The sequence below is a fragment of the Phacochoerus africanus genome, chromosome 1 (genome assembly GCF_016906955.1).
Source record: "Phacochoerus africanus isolate WHEZ1 chromosome 1, ROS_Pafr_v1, whole genome shotgun sequence".
NCBI classification, from domain to species: domain Eukaryota; kingdom Metazoa; phylum Chordata; class Mammalia; order Artiodactyla; family Suidae; genus Phacochoerus; species Phacochoerus africanus.
Window position 1 is genome coordinate 226,611,569 of NC_062544.1, and position 16,768 is coordinate 226,628,336.

At 39.0% G+C, this 16,768-nt stretch overlaps 1 protein-coding gene across 4 annotated transcripts in view; it reads right to left on the reverse strand.

The window, feature by feature from the left end:
• The window catches only part of GRAMD1C (GRAM domain containing 1C), a 104,954-nt gene that overhangs the window by 26,024 nt on the left and 62,162 nt on the right, over positions 1–16,768 (reverse strand). For all 4 annotated transcript variants that reach the window (XM_047792147.1, XM_047792128.1, XM_047792156.1 and 1 more), the window contains 3 exons: positions 16,067–16,185; positions 12,339–12,471; positions 7,757–7,916 (listed from right to left, as the gene is read on the reverse strand). In XM_047792147.1, the coding sequence (XP_047648103.1) occupies positions 7,757–7,916; positions 12,339–12,471; positions 16,067–16,185 (412 nt within the window). The remainder of the gene's footprint in view (positions 1–7,756; positions 7,917–12,338; positions 12,472–16,066; positions 16,186–16,768) is intronic.

The following is a 16,768-nucleotide window of genomic DNA, read 5'->3' on the forward strand; positions in this document are numbered from 1 at the left end:
TGTGGCATAGGTCACAGACGAGGCTTAGAGCTGGTGTTGCTGTGGCTGTGGTGTAGGCCAGCGGCTACAGCTTCGATTTGACCTCCAGTCTGGGAACCTCCATACGCTGCAGGAGCAGCCCTAAAAAGAAGAAAGAAAGAAAGAAAGAAAGAGAGAGAGAGAGAGAGAGAGAGAGGGAGGGAGGGAGGGAAGGAAGGAAAGAAAGAAAAGCAGGTAATTTGCAGTTTAAGTGGATAACTAAGGGCACTCAATTTGCTTTATCTTCCATTTTCTAAAAAACTGGTGATCTACTGTCTTCATGGCTCAGACTGCAGGCTTTCTTTACACCTGAAAGACCAATTTTAATTTGAGAATGTTGTTCAAAAACCTGACTCTGTAACTGTGTCAGGGTTACCTGGTTCAGTCTCATGCCTAGATTATCTCATGGCTTTTTCTCTGATTTTCCCCAGAGGTTATTAATTAATAAGTATCACTTGATGCTTCCTCTTTAACTTTCAGTGGCATTGCCTCTAATTCACCTTGCTCTGTCAGCTACCGATCATTGACTCCAGTTCTGCTTTTCTGAGGTGCCTCTCCCTAATCTTTGCCTGATTTAGCTTATTTTCTCAACAAGGTGACTTTGGTTAGGGAACCTTGTCATATCAAGTCCTAATCCCTAATTTAACTTGTGTCATCATCACAGAGGCCAGGGGTCTCACACCATCCACCAGTTTGCCAGCTTCCACTCAAGGCCCTGTCTCCTGGGGCACATGTTTCACAGACTATCCACGACATGACAGAGCAGGCCAGGTGGGAGAAGTAAATCCTGACAGCAACACAAATATTATACCATCCAAATCATAACTTTCTTGTACTTGCGGACATGGATATATTGTGTCAACCCATCTACATTTGCTAGGAAACTCTCAGCATCTTCTCATCCTAAAAAGAGTACCCTTCAATCTTGGTGAGTTTTAAACTGCCTAGTGTCAAGTAAAAACCACACACACACAAAAAAGTCAAAGCAGATCCTCAGCTAAATTTTCCTGTCTGGGCTTCATTTAAACTCCACACCAAGGGGCTGGGATAGGAGTGACTTTAGGTCCCTCTGTGAGGTAGTTCACGATGCTCTGCTTTGTGATTGCTCTCAGGGAGGCCTGGGTCTAGAGGGAAATCTCTGCATCAGAACAGCCCTGAGCCCCCCTCCCAAAGATTACAGTCTACAGGTGGTAGAAAGAAAAAAAAAAGAGAGATCCTCTTATTTTCTCACTCAGCCTACTCACAACAGGACATCAAAATACTATCATTTTAAACAAAATGATGGTCAGTTGGAAATAATCTGCCATCTCCCTAGCTCCCTCTCAATCCACAAACATACTTCCAAAATTCCTGGGATGGTTTCCTTCTTTTGACCTTTCCCATTGTCTCCCCAGTTCATTTATTTCAAGCATCTTCATAACCTCACAATTTTCAGAAAACAAAAAACAAATTCATTATAATACACACTTAGTATGATAAGCCTGAGATGTTGGAACCAGCTTAGGAAAAGCAACAGGCATATTTAATTGGTTAGCTAATGATAATCTAAAAGAAAAATAATTCATTCCATATACCTTAAAGCAAGCCTCCACAAAAAGAAGGCTGAACATTACATGTGAGGTCTCACTGCTATAAAGTCAAACAAATTAAAAGGGCGTCAGTAGAATCAAAATGGAATTAGGACTAATATGCAGCAGATAAATGACACCGCTATTATTCTTTCTTTCTTTTTCTTTTTGTCTTTTTTGTTGTTGTTGTTGTTGTTGTTGCTGTTGTTGTTGCTATTTCTTGGGCCACTCCCGCGGCATGTGGAGGTTCCCAGGCTAGGGGTCGAATCGGAGCTGTAGCCACCGGCCCACGCCAGAGCCACAGCAACGCGGGATCCGAGCCGCGTCTGCAACCTACACCGCAGCTCATGGCAACGCCGGATCGTTAACCCACTGAGCAAGGGCAGGGACCAAACCCGCAACCTCATGGTTCCTAGTCGGATTCGTTAACCACTGCGCCACGACGGGAACTCCCTTTCTTTCTTTCTTTCTTTCTTTCTTTCTTTCTTTCTTTCTTTCTTTCTTTCTTTCTTTCTTTCTTTCTTTCTTTCTTTCTTTCCTTCTTTCTAAAGGGTTTTAATGTTCTCCTTTATGTAAATTATCACTAATGTTAATTTTATAGGAACTCAAAAAAGAATGTAAGGATTTTTTTTTTAAGCACCATTTTTATAAAAAGAGGAAGAGAGAAAAAGGGGGGGAAATATACTCATTTTGGTGTCACTTATGTGTCTGGCCATTGGGTGCCAGGGTAGGTCTTCCTACAGTTAGAGGTTCATCCAGACAAGGGATAACTAATTCCACCAAAGCATGAATGACAAGGACACTAAGAGAGTCTAGTCATTCATGGTGCTTGATCCTTTAAAAAAAGACTTCCACTCAAATATCTTTTCAAGCAACTGCCTTTTTTTTTTTCTGGTGTGAAATTTTTTTAATTAAAGTATTGTTGGAGTTCCCATCATGGCACAGCAGAAATGAATCCAACAAGGAACCATGAGGCGGTGGGTCTGATACCTGGCCTTGCTCAGTGGGTTAAGGATCTGGCGTTGCCATGAGCTGTGGTGTAGGTCGCAGATGCTGCTCGGATCCTGTGCTGCTGCGGCCCTGGCGTAGGCCAGTGGCTACAGCTCTGATTAGACGCCTAGCCTAGGAACCTCCATATGCTGCAGGTGAGGCCCTGAAAAGACAAAAAGCCAAAAATAAATAAATAAATATTGTTGATTTACACTATTATGTTAATTTCTGCTATACAGCAAAGTGATTCATGTGTGTGTGTGTGTGTGTGTGTGTATGTGTATACACACTCTTTTTTTATATTCTTTTCCATTATGGTTTATCATAGGGCTTTGAATACAGTACTCCATGCTATATAGTAGGGTCTTGTTGATTATTCTCCATGTGTAATAGCTTTCATCTGCTAACCCCAATCTCCCACGTCATCCCTCCCCCAAATCCCTCCCCCTTGGCAACCACAAGTTTGTTTTCTATGTCTGTGAGTCTGTTTATATTTTATAGATAGGTTCATGTGTGTCATATTTTAGATTCTACATATAAGTGATATTACACGGTTATTTGTGTTTCTCATTCTGACTTGTTTCACTTAGTACGATAATCTCTAGATACATCCACATTGTTCCAAATGGCATTATTTTGTTCTTTTTTATGGCCGAGCAGTATTCCGGTTTGCATATGTACCACATGTTCTTAACCCATTTATCTGTTGATGGACATTTAGGTTGTTTCCATGTCTTGGCTATTGTGTATACTGCTGCTGTAAACACAGGGGTGCATGTATTTTTTTGAATTATAGTTTTGACTGGATATAAGTCCAGGAATGGGATTGCTGGATCATATGCTAACTTTAGCCTTAGCTTTCTGAGGAATCTCCATAGTGTTTTCCACAGGGTCTGCACCAACTTACATTCTCATCAACAGTGTAGGAGAGTTCTCTTTTCTCCACATCTTCTCCAGCACTTATTATTTGTATACTTTTTAATGATGGCCATTCTGACTGGTATGAGGTGATACCTCAACAACTGCCTTCTTAATGCAGTCTCTGATTTTTTTAGTAACTTGTTTATTTTTATTTATGTTTTAAGAGTATGTATTTAGTTTTCATCAAAGATAATTCAGTTTTCCAGAAAAGACCCAGAATACCCAAAGCCATCCTGAGAAAGAAAAATGGAGCTGGAGGAATCAGGATCCCTGACTTCAGATATACTACAATGGTACTATACGGTACTGGCACAAAGACAGAACTATAGATCAGTGGAACAGGATAGAAAGCCCAGAATTAAACCCACACACAAACAGTCAACTAATCTATGACAAAGGAGGCAAGAATATACAATGGAGAAAAGACAGCCCCTTCAATAAGTGGTGCTGGGAAAACTGGACAGCCACATGTACAAGAATGAAATTAGAACACTTCCTAACACCATACACAAAAATAAACTCAAAATGGATTAAAGACCTAAATATAAGACCAGATTCTATAAAACTCTTAAAGGAAAACATAGGCTAAATACTCTCCAACACAAACCACAGCAACATCTTCTCTGATCCACCTCTTAGAGTAATGTCAGTAAAAACAAAAATAAACAAAGGGGACTTAGTTAAACCTAAAAGTTTCTGCACAGCAAAGGAAACCCTAAACAAAACGAAAAGACAACCCACAGAATGGGAGGAAATATTTACAAGTGAAGCCACTGACAAGGGATTAATCTCAAAAATGTATAAACACCTTCTGCAGTTCAATACCAAAAAAACAAATAACCCCATCAAAAAATGGGCAGAAGATCTACACAGACAATTCTCCAAAGAAGACATACAGATGGCCAAAAAATACATGAAAAGATGTTCGACATCACTCATTTTTAGAGAAATGCAAATCAAAACCACTATGAAGTACCACCTTACACCAGCCAGAATGGTCATCATCAAAAAATCTACAAACAGTAAGTTTTGGGGAGGGTATGGAGAAAAGGGAACCCTAATATACTGTTGGTGGGAATATAAATTGGTGCAACCACTGTGTAAAAACAGTATGGAGATGTCTCAGAAAACTAAAAGTAGGATTACAATTTGATCCAGCAATCCCACTCCTGGGAATCTATCCAGAGAAAAGCATGACTTGAAAAGATACATATACTCCAGTGTTCATTGCAGCACTCTATACAATAGCCACATGGAAACAACCTAAATGTCCATTGACAGAGGAGTGGATAAAGAAGATATGGGACATATACACAATGGAATACTACTCAGCCATTAAAAGGAAAGAAATAAGGCATTGCAGCAACATAGATGGACCTAGAAATGATCATGCTAAGTGAAGTCAGTCAGACAGTGAGACACCAACATCAAATGCTATCACTTACATGTGGAATCTAAAAAAAGGACACAATGAATTTCTTTGCAGAACAGATACTGACTCACAGACTTTGAAAAACTTATGGTTTCCAAATGAGACAGGGTGGGTAGTGGGGGAATGCACTGAGGGTTTGGGATGGAAATGCTATAAAATTGGGTTGTGATGATCACTGTACAACTATAAAATAAATGTAATAAAATTAATTAAGTAAAGAAAAAAAAAGATAATTTAGTGTTTCCAAACCAAGGTCTGATTTGGATTTGGTTTTCATGGATTTGGCCTTCGTATGGTTTTGGATTTGGATTTGACTTTAGATTTGGACTTGATTTGGATTTGATTTATATATGGCTTGGATTTAGCTCTGGTTTTCATGGATTTGGTTTTCACTAATAGTAAACAGCCTTCAAGGGTTCCCAACTAGGTCTAACCTGAACAGCAAGTGGACTAGCAAACACTGTCGGACAGATCCAAACCACAACATCCCCATTACCAACATTCTGGTATAGTATTAATATAACATGCTGGTACAAAAGCAGGTATAGCAGAAGTCCACTGGCATTATTCCCTTTCCTGAAATTTGAAAATTTGAAAGAAGTCAGTCACTATCCTTGCTCTTCCCCATTGTCTCCTCACTTCATTGACAGCAATGTCAATACTTAAAAAAAGGGGGGGGGGGGCTCCTCCTGTGGCTCAATGGCATCAGCAGCATCTCTGCAGCGCCAGGACACAGGTTCAATCCCTGGCCTGGTACAGTGGGTTACAGGATCTGGTGTTGCGGGAGGTCCACAACTCAGCTTGGATCTCATCTCTGGCCCAGGAACTTTATGTCTCGGCGTAACCAAAAAAGAAAAAAAAAAAGATCCCTTAAAATGCCTTGACAAGCCCCAGGTTATTGGTTCTAAATTAGAGAAAGAGAACACAATTTGCTATAAAGCTTCCTCTAAGCAGCTGCTTTTTATTTTAACTATATTCTCTACTCTTAAATCTTTCTCTCTCTCTCATAGTTAAAGAAACTAGTAAAATTATAGTGTTTCACTATACAGATTTTTATTAAAGTTTTTTAAAATTCAAACTGTACTAAAGACTTAAATATAAGACCTGAAACCATAAAACTTCTAAAAGAAAATATAGGCAGTATATTCTTTGACATCTTTCTTAGTAGTATTTATTTATTTATTTTTTGGATATGTCTCCTCTGGCAAGGTAAATAAAATCAAAAATAAACAAATGGAATTATATTAAATTAAAAGGCCTTTGCACAGCAAAGGAAATTATAATCAAAATGAAAAGGCTGCCTACTAATGGGAGAAGGTATTTACAAATGATATATCCAATAAGGAATTAATACCCAAATATATAACGAACTCATACAACTCAACAGCAAAAAAAACAAAAAAAGAAACACCTGATTAAAAAATGGACAGAGGGCATTCCTGGCATGGCTCGGCAGTTAACAAACCCAACTAGGATCAATGAGGATGCAGTTCGACCCCTGGCTTTGCTCAGTGGGTTAAGGATCCAGCATTGCCATGAGCTGTGGTATAGGTTGCAGATGCAGCTTGGATCTCGCATTGCTGTGTCTGTGGTGTAGGTCAGTAACTGTAGTTCCAATTGGATCCTGAGCCTAGGAACTTCCATATGCCTCGAGTGTGGCCCTAAAAAGCAAAAAAAAAAAAAAAAATTGGACAGAGGACCTGAGTAGACATTTTTCCAAAGAAGATATATAGTTGGCCAAAAGGCACATGAAAAAATGCTCAACATCATTAATCATCAGGGAAATGAAAATCAAAACCACAATGTGGTATCATCTCACATCTAACAGCATAGTTGTTATCAAAAAGATAGCCAATAACAAGTGTTGGTGACTATGTGGAGAAAAGGGAACACTTGAGCTCTGTCAGTGGGAATGTAAATTGGTGAAGACACTATGGAAAACAGTATATAAGTTCCTCAAAAAATTACAAATAGAACTACCATACAATCCAGCAATTCTACCCCTGGGTGTTTACTTGAAGAAGATGAAAACACATATTGTAAAAGACATATCCACCCCACCATGTTCACTGCAGCATTATTTACAATAGCTAAGATATGGAAGCAACCTAAGTGTCCACTGAGAGATAAATGGATAAAGAAGATATCATATATACGTATATATATATATATATATATATATATATATATATATATATATATACACACACATATGATAGAATATTACTCAACCATAAAAAAGAAAGAAATCTTGCCATTTTTGACAACATGGATGGTTTTAGAGGGTATCATGCTTAGTGAAATAAGTCAGATAGAGAAAGACCAATACTGTATGATTTCACCTATATGTGGAATATAAAAAACAAGACATTGAACAAATATAACTCAACAGAAACAAAGTCATAGATACAGAGAATATGCAAGTGGTTGCCAGAGGAGAAGGGGATTGAGGAGGAGAAAAACAGGTGAGGAAGATTATGAGGTATAAATTTCAGTTACAAAAGAGTCATGGGTAAAACAAACAAACAAAAAAAAAAGATCTGCTTTTCCAGTGCTCCTGCTCCATCTCCACTGACTTAAGGAGTGGAATGTTAAAAGCTAAATGTGATGAAGATTTTCAAGTTCCAGGCTTCTGTAAAGTGGAGATGATGGGTTAGATTACCAGCCCCCTTCCCCTATTTCCTATTAACTTCCACCCTATTTGATTTTTTATAGAGTGAGATTGTACCTAATGTAACTAAATTCTAAATCTGTATATACGTAGTACAATGGTAAACATTAAAAGACATAACAGAAATTTGATTAAAATTTATAAGAAATTCTTTACCTTCATCAACAGAATCTGAAGTGCTGCTTTTGTCCAAAGAAAGATATTCATTTTTATTCAAGTCCAGTGATTTCGATGGCATTCTACTTAACCTCTTTTCTGAAGTTAATGAAGGACTCTTGATCTGTTTTTCACTTTGGGGTTCCTCTTTCCCCAACCCCTAAAAGGCAAACAGTGAGCTCTTTAATAAAGACACTTGGAAATACCTATTTTTGAAAAATTTGTTTGTTATGTTTGCATTACATTTACAATTCAATCCATAATTTTATTTTATTATTATTATTATTTTTTCTTTTTAGGCCTGCACCTGCAGCATATGTAAATTCCCAGGCTGGGGGTCCAATCAGAACTGCTGCTGCTGGCCTACGCCACAAGCTATAGCACCACAGGATCCAAGCCGTGTCAATAACCTACACTATAGCTCACGCAATGCCCGATCCTTAACCCACTGAGCAAGGCCAGGGATGGAACATGCATTCTTATGGATACTAGTTGGGTTCATTACCACTGAGCCACAATGGGAACTACTTAGTCCACAAAATATTGGCAGATAATACAGACCATCCTAAAGTCATATTCTTACACATTAATGAACAATAAATTTAGGAAGAATATCATACAAAAAGAACTCACAGACAGTTAACAACATGTGAATCAATTAAGTCAAAGGGAATGGGGACAAAGGACAAAAATAATGGAACAGTCAGTACTGTGGGGTGGTCAAAGGAGAGAGTCAAACCCAGTTAGTTTCCCTAGACAACACCTGCCCCATCACCTCAAAGAAGAGAACTCACCCATCTCTCAAGACCAGTAACTAAACTGGAAAGGAAAAGAAAAATAGAGAAAAGTCACATAAGAGTACAGGGAGGGAGAAAAGATTAAAACGGAAAATTTCACAGCAAACTTACAAGAACACAGTTGGCTTTGCTGTTAAGGAACTAAACTATATTCAATGTATACTGCTATCTGTACTTTCTGGGAATGTCTTAATAAAGATATGTCATTTCCATAACAAATTTAATGTTAGGTGTTAAAGTATGAATGCTATTGCTATGTTAGTATTCAAGTAGAACAGTTTTATAATTAGGCTTAATAGAACAGTGTGAAAAATATAAACTACATGGCAATGTACTTTCTTGCATTGTTTGTGTGTAAGTTGATGAAAGAAAGCAAAAGCACATAAATAAAATCCTTATACTTCTTGCCCCATGAGATCTTTGAGCAGCACTGAGCAACACAAGCAGCTCCAGGGAAGATACAGGTTTCCATTGGCCGCTCAGAAAGCAGAATAACAACTGGGACTCGAGACACAATTTATTAAAGGGTTATACTATCCTAGTCAGAGGACTGACTTTGCAATCAGAGATTACTGCTAAAATTGAGACTTGATTAAGTTGAGAGTTCCATACTACAAAGCAACATGCTTATTTAGCTGACCAGAGCTTTTTAGATGCTAGGTAAAGTAAGTTTCCACACATATTTCTCCTATTGCTTCTTTTCTTTTCTTTTTTTTTTTTTTTTGGCTTTTCTAAGGCCACTCCTGAGGCATATGGAGGTTCCCAGACTAGGGGTCTAATTGGAGCTATAGCCGCTGGCCTACACCACAGCCACAGTAACACGGGATCCCAGCCACGTCTGCAACCTACACCATGGCCTATGGCAATGCTGGATCCTTTATCTTAACCCACTGAGCGAGGCCAGGGATCAAACCCGCAACCTCATGGTTCCTAGTCTGATTCATTAACCACTGAGCTACGATGGGAACTCCTCTCCTATTGTTTCTAATTAAGATAAAATTCTACTATAAAGAACATGGCCAGATACTTACAGGAAAAGTAACAGTCACTATCTTTGAATGGTTGGCATCTGGACAATTTTTATTTCTTTGTATACTTTTCTACATTTTCTGAGTTTTTACAAAGAGTATGAATTTTATAACTTAAGAAAAATGTATTTTCTTCTTGGAAAAAAATGTTATTTCCAACTTTGTCAGAAGTAACAATGAAAGAAAGTAAATGACATATGATATTTATGACATCTGAGAATCTCACTGTACTTCTCTTGAGCATGCAAAAGGAAAAAAAGGACCAAACTTCTCTATTACTGATACTCCATAACTTGAAAACATCTATACTAAACATCAGTGAATGTATAATCAATCTTAAACCATTAAATGATTCCTCTGCATTCCATTCCCTTTCCTTAGAGAAAATATGACTTCCTTTAGGGACAAAACTAGAGGCAAGAACCATCAGGTTAACTATCTCAAAAGCAGGCACAGAAGGCAGTGGTGAAGAGGCTGTAGGAAGGACTCAAGAAACAGCAGTAGTCCTGAGAACCCAGTCCTCAAAATCAGATTTTGCAAAAGGATGAAGCAACTGTAAGAGATCCTCGGTCCTGTTACCACCCCAAAATGGAGAGGTTTGGTCTTCTCAGGGAGAATGTACAAAGGGATTAGCATTCAGAACCACCTCTCCTGCACCAGCAATAAGCTCCTAAGGGTCTCTTGCTGAGTACATTTTACATGAAATCCACAACACAAAGTCAGACTGAGGTAGATGCATGAAAATTGCCTGAAACAAGTTGATACCTTGATAACCTTTCATATAAATACATTATTTCAATGTTTCCTCAATATTTATTCACAGGAGATACTAAGAGCTCCATGAAAGAAGTGAGAAAAGGTCCAAATCTGGCCAACACTGATTCACCTTCAATTATAATACCTTATGGTTACTGATTACTGAAGATGTGTTAGGGGCTCTTCAAAGGACTTCCACATATATTAATTCATTTAATATTTATTTAAAAATCTCTGGAGTTCCCGTCGTGGCGCAGTGGTTAACGAATCCGACTAGGAACCATGAGGTTGCGGGTTTGGTCCCTACCCTTGCTCAGTGGGTTAAGGATCCGGCATTGCCATGAGCTGTGGTGTAGGTTGCAGACGCGGCTCAGATCCCGCGTTGCTGTGGCTCTGGCGTAGGCCGGTGGCTACAGCTCTGATTGGACCCCTGGCCTGGGAACCCTCCATATGCCGCAGGAGCGGCCCAAGAAATAGCAAAAACACACACACACACACAAAAAAAAAATCTCTTTGCGAGATCATCCTCATTGTATAGTTGAGAGAACAAAGGCATAGAAAGATTAAGTAATTAAGTTAATTTACTAAAGGTCATACAGTTAGCAAGTGGCAGAGGTAGAAACTGAAGCCAATGCTCTGATCTAAGACAAGAAATTCAGCTCTGGCCCCAAACTTGCATCCTCAATCAGAGCAATAAAACCTGTACCTCTTAGTGCTCAGAATGTGGTCTCTAAGGACCGTTTTTCACTAAGAACTAAGAAAATGGCTGATACTAAGTCTGGGATAGAAAGTATACAAATGTGTCTGGGACACGTTATTGTACCAAAAAGAAAGGAAACCATCAAAGATTACTGATTATTTCAAAAGGACAAAAGAGCCAACATGAAAGGGCTCCCATTGGCAGAGGGCACAAACTGAGTATAAAATAATAATAATAATAATAATGACTTCAAGTGATAGAAATTTACTGAAATTAAAAAAATTGATGGGCTCATAATAATATTTAAAATAATCAAGGAAGAAACCAACTATGAAACCTGATAACTAACTAGATAAGTCTGCTTTATTTATCTATTTATTTATTTTTGTCTTTTTAGGGCCACACCCATGGCATATGGAGGTTCCCAGGCTAGGGGTATAATGAGAACTGTAGCCACTAACCTATGCCACAGCCACTGCAACATGGGATCCGAGCCGTGTCTGTGACCTACACCACAGCTCATGGCAGCACCGGATCCTTAACCCACTAAGTGAGGCCAGGGATCAAATCTGTGTCCTCATGCATACTAGTCAGATTCATTTCCGCTGAGCCACGATGGGAACTCCAGGATGTTTCAGCTTTAGCAGTCAGCTTAACAAGCACCTATTGTTACTCAAGCATGCTGCTCAGGGCATCATCTTCCCTTCAAAACAGATTCTTCCCAACTACACACACTATCTACTCTGGGAATAATTCTGTCAACTACAGATCTCTCCACCTTATTTTATTTTTAATGATGTCTATCCCCTTTACAGATTGATGCTCAGGGAACTGTCTGGTAACTGCACTCTATCCAGCTCTGAACAGAGCTACACATTATTCCCCTACAGAACCTCTGGTATTATGGGCTTAAAACTCTTCTCCCAAATAAAGGAGCAGCTTGACATCTTAATTTTTTGTTTTTGGTTTTGCTGTCTTAGGGCCACACCTGTGGAATGTGGAAGTTTTCAGGATAGGGGTCGAATTGAAGCTACAGCGGCCAGCCTACACCACAGCTGCAGCAACTTGGGATCCGAGCTGCATCTGCTACCACACCTCAACCCATTGCTTGAAGCCAGGGATTGAACCCATATCCTCATGGACACTAACTGGGTTTGTAACTTCTGAGCCATAACGGGAACTCCAACATTTTAAGTTTTTAAACATTCTGTAGGTTGTATTTTTATTTGATCTTTCATTATGATGAACACATCACAGAATCAGAAATAAAATAAAATAAAATAGGTATCATATACACTAACCCCACTTGGTGGATTTCCATCAATTTGCTCTGTTTCTGAAACCCGACTGATTGATTCATGGGTAAAACTGATTGACTTGGATAATATTTCATCTCCCTCCCCACAGTTTTCGAAGCTGCTTCTTCCTGGGCTTCTGTAAGAAACACACCATAGAAACATAAACAAGGTCACATCCATACAAACAACTGATTTAGTCTCTTCACTGAGGTCCTTTTCTATTACAAAGCATTTTGACAACAAAAGTTTTTTGTGATGTAACAAACAAGCTTTTACTTAAAACAAAGCTATCTCCTTAAATCACATGCAAATTGACTTTACTGCTGAAAATAAAATATGCTCATATAAGATTTTATAAACTTCAGATACCATCAAAAAATTAACCAAGTCAAATGGTCATAGCAGCAACTAACAAAATGAACATTGTTTATGAGTTCCCATCATGGCTCAGTGGAAACGAATCTGACTAGCATCCACGAGGATGCAGGTTCCATCCCTGGCCTCACTCAGTGGGTTAAGCATCGAGCATTGCTGTGAACTGTGGTGTAGGTCACAGAGGTGGCTCGGATCCTGTGTTGCTGTGGCTGTAGCTAGCAGCTACAGCTCTGATTCGACCCCTGGCCTGGGAACCTCCATGTGCTGCAGGTGCAGGCCTAAAAACACACACACACACACACACACACACACACACACACAAAAGAACATTGTTTAAATTTTAGCTGTTGACAATGAAGAAGCTTTGACAGGTGCAGGGGAGGTGTTTGGGTTGGGCACCAGGCAGCACCAGAAGGCAGTCTTAGATCGCCTTCCTTCAGACCAGTCCCAGCTGAGATGGCACAGCCTTCCCAGAAGGGGAAGCTCCTGCTGTCTGAGCACAGCCCACGTATCAGACACTCCATGCCTCCCTGCTTGCTCTTCTCATTCCTTAGAACAGGAATTTCTAAGGTTGAAGCAAGAGCTTTCAAATGGTCATAGGGACAAGACTACAATAGATGTCTTGGGATCTGCTTTTCCTCTTTCAGGAAATGGAAAAAAAAAAAAAAAGCAGGGGGGAGTGTATTAAATGTAAAAGGAGCACAATGGTTCTAATTTCCAGTGCTTGGCTTTATTGAGCAATTAGTATTCCCCTGTAATTACTGCTACATTTAGACTTAAAGCACATCTAAAATAAAGGAGCAGCCTGACATCTTAAGCCATATTATCCTGAGAAAGAAACAGAAAAGCTGAAAAAAGGCTTTCAACCCTATTCTACTCCACCCAAATAATACTCAGGTCTACTATCTGGTCTCTCCTGTCCAGGCAGAATGGCAGGATTCTGAGGCTCCTGGAGATTAGACCACCAATCAGCTGAGTGTCTGTACTTGAGAGTTTTTTGTTTTTCTTTTTACAGCCACACGTGCAGCATATGGAAGTTCCCTGGCTAGGGGTCAGATCCTAGCCACATCTGCAACCTATGCCCAGCTTGTGGCAACACTGGGTCCGGAACCCTCTGAGCAAGGCCAGGGATTGAACCTGCATCTTCACAATCACTATGTCAGATTCTTAACCTGCTGAGCCACAATAGGAACTCCTGTACTTGAAGATTTTAAGAATGGAGATGTGTTTCGGAGAAATAAAGAAAAAAGGAAGGAGAGTGAAGGAAAGATTGAAAATGAAGAGTGAAAGAAGATGGAAGAGCTGAAGAAATAAAGGTTTGAGACAGATAGGCTTTTCTCAGAGCTTAGAAGAATGGGAAAAAGAAGAGAAGAGGGAGTAAGGAACTTGTCTCATCTTTTCTTAGAAAGCACTCAGTCACCAGAAGAAAAGTTGGGCGTTAAGAGTATATAAAGCAATTGTTCAAAAATATTTGTTCTTGGGAGTTCCCTGGTAGCCTGATGGTTGGGATTTGGTACTTGCACTGCCGTGACCTGGGTTCAATCCCTGGTCTGGGAACTGAGATCCTACACCAAGCCACTGTAGACCGCTGCCAATAAATAAATAAATAAAATTTTAAAAATTAAAAAATATTTAAATAAAATTAAAAAAATTTTTAATTTAAAAAATTTAAAAACATTGTTCTTTCTATCTTCAAAGACTAGACAGGGGCCTTGGAGATCATCTAGTTTAACTGCCTCCTTCCACAAATGAATAAGCTGTGGATCAGAAAGGTTAAGTGATTTGCCTGAGGTTGCTTACCAACTTGGTGGCAAAACCCAGGCTAGAAACCAGATCATCTTTCCAACCATCCTAGGCTCCTTGCATTATGTCAACTGCTTTTCTACCCAACTCCAGTACCTGAGAGAGGCTGGTAAACTTCACAAGGAGAGCAGCGCAATGGAAATTTTTAACTTTACAGAAAACTAATAAAATATGCATGTGTAACCATGTAAAAAAGACTATAAAAGATTAATGCTGAGCTGACACAATACAAAAGGATCAGCATAACAGGAAGACTACCTAGACAGAGTAAAATTTTTGTACACACATTGAGACTTCAAAAGATTTCCATTTTAAAACTCACTTCCTACAGAATTTTTTAACAATATTGATATACTTTGTAAACTGTAAAATTCGCCCATTTACAGTGGTTTACTGAGTTACACAGCCATCATCACGATTCAATTTTAGAACATTTCCATCAGCCCAAAAGAAACCCTGCGCCCATTAGCAGCCACTGCCCATTCTGCCTTCCTTCCAATCCCTGGAAACTACTAATCTACTTTCTATCTCTATGGATTTACTGATTCTGGACTCCATTTCATATAAATAAATGAAAAGAGTTACTGGCTCCTTTTACCTACCATAATGTTTGCTCTACAATTTTATATTATCCTTTGTTATTCTTTCTTTTTTTTTTGGGGGGGGGTGGTCGCACCTACAGCATACGGAGGTGCCCAGGCTAGGGGTGGAATCTGAGTTACAGCTGCCGGCCTATGCCAGAGCCACAGCAATGCCAGATCCGAGACTTGTCTGCAAACTACACAACAGCTCACGGCAACACTGGATCCTTAACCCACTGAGTGAGGCCAGGACTCAAACCTGCAACCTCATGGTTCCTAGTTGGATTCGTTTCTGCTGCATCACAATGGGAATTTTTATTGCTATGATCTCAATTACTACTGGACAAAATGCACTTTTTTTGTCCAGGTTAATAAAAATGTCCACTCTTCCAAGTGAATTCCCATCAGTCAAAAATAATCTCTCTCTACTCTGAATCTTTCTTACATTATCTATTAATTTTTTTTAGCCCTCATCATTTTCAACCTTGTATTACAATTACTTGCATTCTCCGTGGTATATAAGCACCTCTCAGTCATTAATGCATTCAATATTTATGCCATGCCAACTACATGATAAGTACTAAGCTATGGTATCCGTGAGGAAAAGTCATACTATCTTTGTAACCCTCAAAATGCCTATGAGCTAATTGACTTTATTGTTATCTATAAGCACAAATATTTCACTAATTACTTCCCCAGATCCTTAATAAAAAAGTTTACTAACACTATGCTTTAAGCAAATCCTAGGTAACACCATTATAAAATTAACATTTATTCATATGACCTGTATTTGCTTACCAATTTAGCAAACTATTCACTGTCCTCACCTTTCACTTATTCCACTACAGAAAAGCAAGAGGCACATTTCACCCAAGGGTGAATAAACAGAAAGCCTCAATTAGTAAAGTCTAAAATAATTTTGCTTTGACTAATGATTAATAAATCTTAACATTTCAAAACATTTTGTGGTACCTTGGCTGCTCATTATCCTCAATTGACAGAGACAAGTTCTCCATCTCTTCAGCAGTCAAGCCTAGCTCAGTGCCATAGTTTTGCTGGAGCAGCTGCCAGAATTCCTGTCTGGTCAAGCTCTAGAATGACAGAGAGATGACACTGACTATTGGAAAACATAACGTAATATAACATAGTGATTCAAAACATGAATTCTGAAGTCAAAATGATCTGTTGTGCAGTTACTAATGTGTGTCTTTGGTTGTTATTTGACCTTTCTAGACATAAGTTTTTTTAATCTACAAAAAGTGGGTTGACAAAACATATCCAACAGAATCAATACCAGGAACAGGTAAATGATGATTTTAAAGTATGTAATATAGAATCTACTGTCAATGGGAGGTAAAACATTCAAAATTTTCTTTTTTATAAAATAACTTGGGAGTTCCCTTTGTGGCTCAGCGGCTAACGAACCTGACTAGGATCCATGAGGATGTAGGTTCAATCCCTGGCCTTGCTCTGTCAGTTAAGGATCCAGCGTTGCCATGAGCTGTGGTGTAGGTTGCAGATGAAGCTCGGATCTGGTGTTGCTGTGACTGTGGCATAAACCAGCACATTCGACCCATAGCCTGGAAACTTCCATATGACACAGGTGTAACCCTAGAAAAAGCAAAAAAATAAAACAAAAAACTTGTTCACAGTTTCTGGCAATTATTAATCTGC